General features: G+C 40.4%; 1 protein-coding gene across 1 annotated transcript in view; it reads right to left on the reverse strand.

Moving 5' to 3' along the window:
• GRHL2 (grainyhead like transcription factor 2) overlaps positions 1-12,791 on the reverse strand; it is a gene marked incomplete at both ends in the record, with an annotated part of 113,389 nt that overhangs the window by 16,682 nt on the left and 83,916 nt on the right. Inside the window, 3 exons of the mRNA XM_080694440.1 lie at positions 2,659-2,690; positions 7,841-7,980; positions 8,460-8,547. Coding sequence (XP_080550566.1) covers positions 2,659-2,690; positions 7,841-7,980; positions 8,460-8,547 — 260 coding nt within the window. The remainder of the gene's footprint in view (positions 1-2,658; positions 2,691-7,840; positions 7,981-8,459; positions 8,548-12,791) is intronic.

Genomic DNA, 12,791 nt, shown 5'->3' on the forward strand with positions numbered 1-12,791 from the left:
CTGTATTAACAACAAAGTTCTAATGCTGCCCACGTTTCTCAGTCAAATGCATGCTAGAAGATGTGTAAGTGAAATGAGACTCGGGTATCGGGACTCATGACTGTGAAAATACAGGGTAATTCTCACAGAGAGACCAGGCCACTGGCGTTACACACAGGCCAGTGGCCATCTGAATGTAGTCAGCTAACGAAGGACAGTTTTCAATGAGATAGATTTACAACTGTGGTCTGCTCACGCAGAAGCGTTCAGAATCTCAGACACTTCTTCCTGATACTGTCTCCCCATGAGTTATTTTCTTGCTTGTAATACTAAATAGAATTTTGTGTGTGTATGTGTGTGGTTCTGGGGATGAAACCCAGGGGCATTCTTCCTCTTGACCTACACCTCCAGCCCTATTTATTTATTCATTTATTTATTTATTTATTTTTGTAATACTAGGGATGGAACCCAGGGCATTGTACCTCCAAGCTTACACCCAAGTCCTGTTTTTAGTCTTTTTAATGTTTTTTAATTTTTAATATTTATTTATTTATTTATTTATTTATTTATTTTATTTTGTGGTAATGGGGATGGAACCCAGGGGCATTCTACTTTTGACCTACACCATCAGCCCTCTTTTTTATTCTTTATTTTGAAACAGGGTCTCACTGAGTTCACAAAGGGCCTCACTAAGTAGCTGAGGCTGTCCGTGAACCACGATCCTCCTGTCTCAGCCTCCCAAATGCTGGGATTACAATCACGAGACAACACACCTGACTAGTCTTTCTTATTTTTTTGAAACAGGGTCTCACTGAGTTGCAAACGGCCTCACTAAGTAGAGGCTGTCCGCGAAGTGATCCTCTGGTCTCTGCCTCCTGAACGCTAGGATTATAGGCATGTGCCACCACGCCTGGCTATTCTTTTCATTTTGAAACAGGGTCTCACTGAATTGCAAAGGGCCTCACTATGTAGCTGAGGCTGTCCTGAGAACCACGATCCTCCTGCCTCAGCCTCCCAAATGCTAGGATTACAAGCATGCGTTACACACCCAGCACCTAAATAAAATGTTAAAGCTAGAGATAGTGCAATACAAAGATAGTTCTTAGAGATAGTTCAATGCAAAGTCTTCGATGTGAAATTGAGGAAACAGAAGCCCAGATACAAAAAACTGCCCAAGACCTCACACTGAAAAATGGCCGCCAGTAGCTGAACCTGGGCTCCCTGAGCAGAGAGTCAATATCTTTCCACGATGCCACATTTTTTCCTCAAAATATGTAATCATTTCTTCTCATTCCAACCACTGGAAATATGTATTTATGTCCAACGAGAAAAATAATAATCCAATAGGTATTTAGAAAATTTGGAAATCTGAATATATAGCTAAGTCCTAGACAAAGTTCCGTCCCTAATTCTTTCTTTGGAACAGAAGGTGACAGGCATTTTCTATAAAGGGCCAGACAATCCATATTTAGGCTTTGTAGACCCAGATGGTTTCTGTTGTTTCTACTCGATTTTATGGCTATTGTACCAAAGCAGTCATGGGACACACATGAAGGAATTAATGTGGCTATGTGCCAGTAAAACTTTATTTATATGGCACTTGAATTTCATATAATTTTCACATGTCATGCAATATTATCCTTTTAAATTTTTCAACTGTTGAAAAATATGAATAGCATTCTGAGTTTACAGATTTTTCAAAAACAGATGGTGGGCCCGATTTGGTCCTGAGGCTATCATTTGCCAACCTTTGTTCTAGGAATGAGCTCAGCAATACCTGTTCCACTTACACCAACTGCGAAATGTTTTACAATAAAATATATTAGTTACATAAGAATAGGGAAGCCTGGTTTTAACCATAGTTTGGAGTGAAAAAATGATCTAAAAATTTTAGTTACATACATGTAATGCAAACCAAAAACATAAAATAGGTATTAAAAATAAATTATGTTCTAGCTTACTTTAAAGAAAAAGAGTACCTAGCTCATGAAAAGAAATTATCCCAATATAATCTGCAATTTATGTAGTTCAGAACACACGTTTATGCTAAAAGCCAGTTTTAAGAAGACTAAAACATTCAGCAGTGTTCCTTAGAGGGCAATTAAGATGTTGAGAAGTAAAAACTATATTTTAATCAAGAACAGTTGCACGGAGAAGAGAAATGTTTGACTGTCAAGGGAGGATGATGCTTATTCAGAGGGCAGAATGGGAGTTGATGGATAGAAGTCAAAAGAGGTAGAAGCTAGCTCCACGAACAATTTGACTTCCCAAGAGCTGGGATTGCGCAAGAGTGTAATGAGCCACTCACACACAGTGAGCTCTCCATCACTGGAAATATTTGGGCTGAGGCTAGCTGACCACTTCTCAAAAATGTGTATAAATGTTACCACTGCTTAGAAGAAGAGGTAAGCTCAAGGACCTAACGGTTCCTTCTTGGCTTTAACGTGTGAGTTTATTGCACAAATTAGGGATTGAAAACACTTTGAAGATCTGACTGCAGGACTATATTCAGGGGAATATGTGGAAATATGAAAAACATTTCTTGTCACTGTTACACAAAAATGTGATGCGGGGCCTTCAGTGACAACTTCTCATCTAAAGTCCCAAAGGACAGAGAGCAGGTTGTCCTCTGATGAGAATGGACTTTGGACGCTTAGTTGAAAAAACTGAGTGTCTTACCCTTCTCGTTCATCATCCGTGTTGTAGTACACCTGTGGAACAAGACAAGAGGCTTACTGTAGGTCAGAGAGAAGAAATGGAAATATGTGATGCACAGACTTTCCTAAGGCATGGGCTGTCTCTAAAAAAGACAAAAGACAAATTTGCATGATGACATTCTTCCTGGGGTCAATTCTTAGATTTTAATGAAATAAAATTGGAAATCTGATTATTTCTAGCTAAAGTCAGTCTGATCATATCCCATGGCCCTCAGCCAAATCTTGCTCTTGACATTAAGAAAATATGTTGGCAGGATCTAAATTCATTGTTTAGAAAGGCTCTGGCTTGTGGGATGGCTCTTGGAACAGGGCTAACGGGTAATCTATCGACTTGGTCCACAGGTGAGCTGATTCTAGGCACTGTACTGTTGGGGAGAGTTTGAGCAAAGGGTCCCAGGACAGGCCAGCAGTAACCTCAAGTCTGTTTACTCTCTAAAGAGTTCTGAGTTACGCTGGCATCCCACAATCACCAAAGTTAGGAAGTCATCTGTCTCTTTGGCTTAGGAGGCATTCTAAGCCAAGCATGGGAAGGAGGGATGGAGAGAGAATGGGGTGGAGATCGGGTGGGGCTGACTGGGTGATATATGCATGTATGTCTACAAAAGTTTGTATCCCACTATGATGTATGAATACAGTACACCAATAAAAAAAACAAATAAATAAAACAAAACAAAACAACAAAAAATAAAGAAGTAAAATCTGCACGGACAAACATCTTTAGGTGGTCAGCTCAGCAGCAGGCAGAATCAAAATTCAAGAAATTGTGACGCATCTGTATTATTTGTTAGAACTACGGGAGAAATCCAGAGGGGATCTGCTATGTATGTGCGTTCTCTTGACCCAATTATTTCTAAAAATTAATTTGTGGATCTCTCATGAGAGTTATCTGTATGCTTTGGGGCCATTTGTGTTTGGGTAAAGAACAATACCTGAATCAGTATCAAACATTCACATAGTTACTTCAAAAGGAGCCTCTGATTCCAGGATCTTAGCCACTATCTGTGCCACACTGGGCCTAGGGGACACATCCCCTACAGAGAGTCTCAAAGGGTCCTGCTAGCACCTGGGCAGTTGCCAAGCACAAGCCTCATTGTATAACAAACCTGTTACCTGGAACTCTTTGAAATGAGTCATTCTATTCACTAGCTCAGATTTCTATGGGAACTTTTTCCTTTTAACTTTTGTATAGGCATTGCTGTATCTTTTTAAATCAGAAAACAATGAAGGTTCATCATGGTTTTTTCTAGCTCAATGTTCAGTGTGGCTTCCACATCCCTGATGTGGTAGACACAGGACTGTTCATTTAGATGCATAAAAAATGACCCCTACTGAGTAGGGAGTCTAGGATGTTCCAATGGCCACAACCACTGGATTGTTCTGAAAAATGTCCTGATGTGGCTTATGTTTTGCTGGTGTCTCTAAATGTGGCATTTTGCATCTACCCTGCCTGACTCCCCAACAAGGTAACAGTCAGCTCTTTGCAAAGCTTGTGGGTGACCCAAACGTGGAAGCAGCCTTCTTGTGTTCTCGTGGGTGTCTTCCTGCCCTCCTCACAGGACTCTACTTCACTGTTTCCTTTGTCTTTATCCTTTTCTCACATAATGACCCACTATTTCTTCCCATCAACCATCAGATCCCAACAATTTTTATAGCATGTTTTTCCAATAATAAGTGCCTAAAATATATCCAGAGACCTTATTTTTTAATGCAACATTCTGGAACCCACTTCAAGAATCCCAGTCTCTTCCAAGCTCCCTCATGACTTCTCTGTTAAGGGCCTTTCAGACCTGAGGAGCCAGGAGCTTGAGGGCTTCAGTATGAGGTGTGAGACTAAAGGTTCCCATTGTGCCCACACAATGGATTCATTCCTTCTTAGTTTTTAATAATCATCTGAAGAATATTCCAATCCACAAGTAAATTAGTGAGATGATGGGGGAGTCGCTGGTCAGTGTTCTTGGGTGAACAGGAACTGCTGCACCATGGCGGAGGTGCCCTCAGCGCGGCTGGACTCTGGGTGCCTCGCTGACTGTGAACTGTAAAGCTGCTGGCCCTGCAGCATGCTGAGCTGCTGTGCAGCTGATTTCAGCAAGCCCCTCTCCTGTAAGGGTTACTGAGCCACACCCTGCTGCCTGCCTCCCTCCCCCTTTGGTAAATCAGTCTCTCTTTTGACCTGCCACTGTGGCTCTCAATTTGCATGTCACAGTAGGCCACCTCCTGCCTGACTTCCCTTCTAGGCGCTGGCAATGCTTCTGCATCAGCCTCTGGAAGATTTCTGGACATCAAGCTATTGACAGAAAAGGCAACCTTTAAAAGCCCCAAACAGCCACTGTCTCTTCCTTCAGCTAAGTGAGTTGATCAACCATGGGGCAGTCACAGGTTGTTCTAAGGCTTTGCTGCCAGGACCTTAGGGCAGGCTCCCTCACTCAGAACCCAAGGTCACAGGAGAGGCCAGGGGCTCAGTGAGGGTGGCCTCCATGCGGCAGGATGTCAGGATCCCATGGTCCAAGTCGGTGTTGACTGGGCTGCTCTGTAATTGCTGAGACCAACAAGCATAAAGACTGCAGGTCCTTCTGAGTCAGCCTCCCGCTGAGAGCTCAGATCACTACCAGAGGGACAGTGAGGCCAGAAGACTGGCGCCTGCGACAGCCAGGTCAAGTTACTTTTCCTCATAAGATTAATTTACAGCTTTGTACATTTTGGAGAAATCTTGCCATGAGAAGAGGTCAGGTTGTCAGTGTTGACACGGAACTGTAGCCAGAATCATGGCAGTAAATATTAAGAGCGATTTAACTCAATTATCCCCTCTTCTGAAAGGTGCGGAAACCCAGCTCCATACAATCATGCAGCAATGACAGATGACTACCACACACTCAGGAACTTAAGAAAATGGGCGTTGAGTATCTGGATAAATTATAACATTCTTTCTCTTCCCCTTGTGTTCCTGTTCTTATCGAACAAGCAAGAAAACATGAAAATGTTAAATTAGTGTGTGTTAGAAAATACTTTAAGAAAAAGCTATGGGTATTTTGTTAGCATTTTTGATCATGAACAGCAACAATAACGATAAAAAACACACAGGAAGCGGGCGTGGTGGCGCACACTTGTAATCCCTGCGCTTGGGAGGCTGAGACAGGAGGATCGCACAGGTTCAAAGCCAGCCTCAGCTAGTTAGTGAGGCTCTCAGCAACTCAGTGAGACCCTGTTTCCAAATAAAATATAAAATAGGTCTGGGAGTATAGCCTGGAGGTAGAAAGACCCTGGGTTCCACCCCCAAGTACCACACAAAAACAAAAAACAAAACAAAAAAAACCCACTCTGGAGCCAGGCGTGGTACCACACACCTGTAATCCTAGTACTTGGGAGGCTGAGACAGGTGGATCATAGGTTTGAGGACAGCCTCAGCAAGGACTGAGAGTCTCATCAATCTGGCAAGACCCTGTTTCAAAATAAAAAAATAAAAATAGAGCTAGGGGTGTATCTCAGAGGTAGAATGGGTTCAATCTCAACATGATAAAAAACCACAAACACTCTGGGTGAACAACTGTTTTGCTTTTCATAATGAAACAACACACTGACTGGGGAATAAAATATTCCTGGAAAGAGAGAGTGGAGCCAATACTGATTTCTCCTTCTAGACTAAGGTCAATTTCAATGTGTGTTCACACACTCACAACAAGAGAAAAATGTGAGTGTGTCATTATGCCCCTATTCCTCAAAACAGACCTCTTCTCAGAGGACATTGGGTTTAAAAAACTAGTCAACACAAAATTCTAAATCAATTTAGTCTGGTGAAAGAAAATTGTGGCTCATCTTAAGGAAATGGTTATTTTTCCTTTTTTCACATAATTTATCACATAAGATAAATAATAAAAAAGAAAAAAGTGAAACTTATTTTATAAACCAGTAAAAATGTTGCAGTTTTTCTTGCTTCTTTCAAGCTCAGTTAGATATCTGGGATTATAGTATAGATACAAATTGTTATCTTATTTTTTATTTTCATTGAGCTTTAACATAATTATTTTCCATGTAGTTATGTGGTTTCCATAATTAAAATTTTAGTGGCTACATAACATTTTGTACATCTGAGCTATCATAAGAGGGCTTATCATAAGACTCTTAGTTTAATATTAGATCTTTCATTTCAATTGTACCTAGAAAACAGGATTTGGGTTTTTGTTTTGTTTTTTATGTTATTTATTTTTTTCGGGTCTGAGGGTGGAACCCAGGGGCATTCGACCTCCGAGCTACACCCCCTGCCCTATTTTTTATTCTTTATTTTGAAACAGGGTCTCACAAAGTTTTAGAGGGCCTCACTAAGTAGCTGAGGTGTCAGAGAACCACAATCCTCCTGGCTCAACCTCCTGAATGCTGGGATTACAAGCATGAGCCACCACGTCCGGCTCTTTTTTTATTTTTTAAAGGAGATCTCTAGAACCTCATCTTTCTTTAGGTTGCAATGATTTACTCATTCACTGAGAACTGTTAACTTACTAAGGGAAAAATTGTTGAGCAGGTTTTTTTTTTTTGTTGTTGGTTTTTTTTTTTTTTTGGTGGTACTGGGGGGTGGAACCCAGGGGCTTTCCTACCTCCAGGCTATACTCCCAGACCTATTTTCTATTTTATTTGGAAACAGGGTCTCACTAAGTTGCTGAGAGCCTCACTAAGTAGCTGAAGCTGGCTTCGAACCTGTGTGATCCTTCTGTCTCAGCCTCCCAAGCGCAGAGATTACAAGCGTGCGCCACCATGCCTGGCTTGACCAGGTTTTACTTAAGAAATTTTCCCCCTTGTGCAACTTTATGAAGTTAGAGTGTAGTTACCTTTTATACCATTAGGTGGCGCTCTATGGCATCTGGCTAAGCCACAAAACTAAGATAACATTTCTTACAGGTTATCAGCATTCTTACGTACACTTTATTAATATCAGCCAACCCTCTTCTTTCCCTTAGTAAGTCAGAATCCTCTTCTGAGACATTTCTTTCTATAAAAATCTACTCTTTGAAGGGAATAACATTGGCTTTCCTCTAATAAATGGAAGATGAGCTTTATTTTTCTGGTCCACGCTGCCTAAAGCATTTCTGTCTTAAGATACTATTAGTCCTGTGGATGGATGGGGGAAGGGTGATTAGCAAGGAGGTCATACATACCTGTCCAGTCCTCTGCAGGTTTGCAAAGTGAACATCGGGTATGAAGAGAACGGGCTGTGAGTGCAGATCTGGCATGGTTTTGAAGTAGGTGATGTCACTCTTCTTCTGTAAAGGTATGGCAGCCAACTTCCCATCAGAGGCTGGACGCGACCACAAAACCCATAAACGACACGGTTATGCATGACTGAGAACTCTCAATTATCAGCCTTGTCCTAGCTAATGTTCATGACTTTCTCTCACAGAGCTTTCCAAATACCATGGATGTGAATATACTTTAAAAGGCTCCCTCTGCCCCCCTCTATCCCCAAACCAACAATAAAATCATGTACCTTAAATATATACTCGAGGTGGAACTTGAATCCCCTCACATCCTGCTATCCCTGTGTACATCCTAGAATCCTTACTGGTTTCCATTATACAAAGACCTCAAACACACTGTGCACATGTGATTCTATTTGTTTTTCATAGGGACAATCACCCTGTCTCTACTGCCAGGGGAAGGCAGGGCATGTCTTGCATATTGTAGTTTTCTCTGTAACCCACTTCTTTCCGCCTGTCCCCCAAGGACACTCCCACCTGGAGCCTTCCCTTTAGCACAGTCAGCCTCAGAGAAACTCACCGCTGTTGCACTGGGGTTGGGAGGCCTGGCCTTTCCCTTTCTTCCTGTTCTGCTTCCTCTCTTCATCTCGGATTTTCCTTTCTGCTCCCTGATAGAGAAAAACAAACACAGACCGTGCCAGGCATGTTATTGGAACATGCAAGAATACTGCCACACACACATCACGAGGGTATGAAACACAGCGGGGAGGAGGAGAACTGGCAGCCCATTTTCTCCTCCAGCGAGGTCAGAGCACTCCGAGTCTATACTTTATCTCTGGCCTGTGAGTGATCCCACTCGCCTGGATTTTCTCCTCTCTTGGTACCTTGCCTATTTGAAGAGCTTTGGTTTTGAATCCATATAGATTTCCAGTTCCGTTCCAATTCAGTGCCCGTTAAATAACTCCAGTGATCACAATAAAACGTCGTAAGATGAAGTGTTGACCCAGGCATGCAAAGGGTTTAAAGTTGACTGTGACTTCCTTATTTAATTTTCCCTTTCCTTCTTTCTTGAAAAAATAAAATCAGGACAGTGGTAGAAATGAGAGAGGACTTTCTTGCTTTGTGGCCACACACGATGTGGGGTCACTCTGTGCACAGGAGTAGAGTTTTGTTTCTATACCAATGTTTCCATGTTCTTAGAAACAGTGCTCATCCAACCAAATGGGAAACATGATTTCTCTTTTTACTTTCTTTTTCCACTTCTGTTCTCTGTAATTTGACTTGTTTTTGTAATTTGTATAGGCACAAAGATATTGCATACACATAGGTATCCATCTAGGTAGTTACATAGATATATGCTAAATTTTAATGTATAAGCATATGTATTTTAACAAAAGTCTCATAATACCAAAAATAAGTTAGAGAAAGCAGGCTCACAGGTGTATTAAAAGTCAAACTGAAGAACTCTAGATAGTGCAAAATTCCATCTGTTTAAGAATAGGACTGGAAAATGTACAGTTTTAAGCTGGAATAGCTTTTTACTCTTTTGCTTTAGAAAAAAATTTCAAATTAAGCACTTGCATTTATACAACTATTTGAAAAGCGCAAAAATGAAACTTTTGTTTTTCTTTTTATTTCCCAAGAGTGATTTCTGATGTGGTTTGAAATTAGAATTGCAAAAGCAATGATATAACAAAAGACTGTATCCGGCTTATCAGAGAAATTGACAGCAATTATAGTTAGTCCACCTATGCAGCCAGTGAGATTTTCTCCACATGTAAGTTTCCTGAACCCTCCTCTTTCTCTCCAAACCCTTAGTATTAAGATTTCTCTAACATCATACTAGAAGCTCTTTACATCACCAGTTTCTTGGAATAATGCTAATCGTTTCCTCAACATTCTTCAAACATTTTTATCTGCTTAGCATTTATATTTATTAGACTGGCATTTAAAACAGAAGATATTGGAAATACCTCCTATTTTCTGATTTGTAAAGCATAGGTTAATATGATTCTTTTGGGACTCAAGTTTACAAACCTGCCCACACAGGTAAGTGGCTGTCCCCTCCATTTCTTTCTTATATATTACCTTGATAAGTAGCATAACTTTAAGAAACAAATACTTTGGAAAAACTTCCTCAATACTATTTTCTCTTCTCTCCTCTAAAGGTAAAAATGATTAGGAATAAAAATATATAAAACATGTTTTCAAACAAAAGGTACAATTAAGCATTTTATTTACCCTCTAGCCTCTTATAGCCGCTTTTATTCTAAAGCACAGGTGGGCAACAGTGTAACATTCTTAATTCTGCAAATTTGTTTTGTTTTGCCTTTTTTATTGGTATTTTTTACATCAATGCTAGAGTAAGATAGCTATATGAGCATTCTTTACGCCCTCACTTTCCCACATTCGATTCCAGCTGCCACAGTAAAAATAAATTAGTTGCCAGATCCTTCTATTCCGTCCTTTCCTCCCTTTCTTCTTGCCCCTAACTCTACTCTTTGGTCTCATGGTTTCATTCTCCAGGGATTCTAAGATCTCCCTTGGAATACCTGGAATAAAGTAAGAGAATTCAAATTGTTTAAATGTTATCCCACTGGTATGCCTGAATATTCTGTGGTACTTTATTTTAAAATGTTTTCTGGATGTTTGATATGTAAACTAATGACACGAATGGATTATTTTCTTTTGTTTTTAAAGGCTACCATGGCTCTTTGTTGAGGGACTGATTGATTAGTTATCATCCTAATAGTTTGTGCATAAACTCATTCATTCATTCAAGGAGCATGAGCTTGGAGTCGGCTCTGTATTTGCCTCCAGTGCTGTGCTACTGTTTTACTTCTTGACTCTAGGCAAGTTGTGCCCTTGGACCCACCACCTGTGTATTCGTGGGGTACGCTGATGTGCTGGCTCCTGTGTCCTGGGGACTGCCTCTCTGTCCCTCACTGAAGCACTGCTCTGAGGGTTGGGTAAGTAGTACTAACTGAAATCATCATGGTCTGAAAGGCTACTGAGATTTTAGGGACATATACTGTTAGGCTACATGTGCCCATACTTCTGTTTTTTAAGTCCAATGGCTTTACTCTTTGGTGTTGGTTATCCTGGCTCAATTTCTCCAACTAAATGGTAGACCATTTTAAATATGTATACTTTCTATTTAAAGTTTTCCAAATTTATCTTTTTTGGGGGGTGGTGGGGGGGTAGGGGTGGATGGAACCCAGGGGCCTTCTATCTCTGGACTACACTCCCAGACCTAATTTATATTTTATTTGGAAACAGGGTCTAAGACAGCTGAGGCTGGCTTCGAACCTGTGCGGTCCTCCTGTCTCAGCCTCCCAAGCACGGGATTTAAAACCATGCGCCATAGCCGGGTGTGGTGGCGCACGCTTATAATCCCAGCATTCGGGAGCCTGAGACCTGGAGGATCACGGTTCGCGAACAGCCTCAGCTACTTAGTGAGGCCTTCTGCAACTCAGTGAGACCCGGTTTCAAAATAAAGAATAAAAAATAGGGCAGGGGGTGTAGCTCGGAGGTCAAATGCCCCTGGGTTCCATCCCCAGACCCGCAAAAATAAATAAATAAAAATAAAAATAAAAATAAATAAAACCATGCACCACCACACCCAGCTCCCAATTTATCATTTTTAACAGTCATTCTATTCTGTTTTGACTTTTTTTTATAATATATATAGAATATATTTATTATATATTATATATTATATATATTATATATTATATATATATATATTATATATATTATATATATTATATTATAATATACATATAATAGATTCCTATTATATGTATATTGGACCTTCTTTTTTATTTTTTTACTGGTGCATTGTATTTATACATTATAATAGGGTAAAAAACTTGTGTAGGCATAAATGCACACATCACCCAGCCAGCCCCCACCCAGTCCCCACCTCACCCCCTCCCCATCCCTCCCTCCCATGCTTGGTTTAGTGGTTGACTTCGATATGAATAAGTACATCATGCGCTTTACAGCGTTTCCCTCTCCCCTCTCCATCCCCACAGTTAGTTTGCCTTATTTGCTCCTCTATAGGATCTCTTTTTTCACCTGGAGTTCCTCCTATGACCCCATTCACCCTAGCTTTCACATATTAGGGAAAACATCCGATTCCTTACTTTTTGTGACTGACTAATCTCACTTAGCATAATGTCCTCAAGATCCATCCATTTTCCTGAAAATATCATAACTGTATTCTTTTTTATGGCTGAGTAAAATTCCATTGTGTACATATCCCATAGTTTTGTAATCCATTCGTCTGCTGATGGACATCTTGGCTGGTTCCATAGTTTGGCTATGGTGAATTGTGCAACTATGAACATAGATACACATGGATTAGTTTGGTAGTTTGGTTTCCTTTCTTTTGGGTAGATACCCAGGAATGGTATTGCTGGATCAAATGGTAGATTTGTTCCCATTCTTCTGAGGATTCTCGATACTGTTTTCCAAAGTGGTTGCACTAATTTGCAATCCCACCAACAATGTTTTAGAGTTCCCTCTTCACATTCTCACCAGCATTTGTAATTGTTCATGTTTTGAATTATTGCCATTCTAATTGAAATCAGGTGAAATCTCAGGGTAGTTTTGATTTGCATCTCTCTGATTGCCAGTGATGTTGAGCATTTTTTCATGCATTTATTGGCCATTCGAATTTCTTATTTCATGGAGTGTCTAGTTCACTTGCCCATTTTTTTAATTGGATGATTTGATTTTTTTTTTTAGTGTCGAGTTTCTTGAGTTCTCTACATATTCTAGATATTAGTCCTCTGTCAGAAGGGTAGGTGGCAAAAATCTTCTTCCATTCTGTTGGCTCTTAGTTGAGGTTCTTGACAGTTTCCTTTGCTGAACAGAAGCTCTTCAGTTTCATTCAATCCCACGCGTT

The sequence above is a fragment of the Muscardinus avellanarius genome (genome assembly GCF_963383645.1).
Source record: "Muscardinus avellanarius genome assembly, chromosome: 4".
Taxonomy (NCBI): domain Eukaryota; kingdom Metazoa; phylum Chordata; class Mammalia; order Rodentia; family Gliridae; genus Muscardinus; species Muscardinus avellanarius.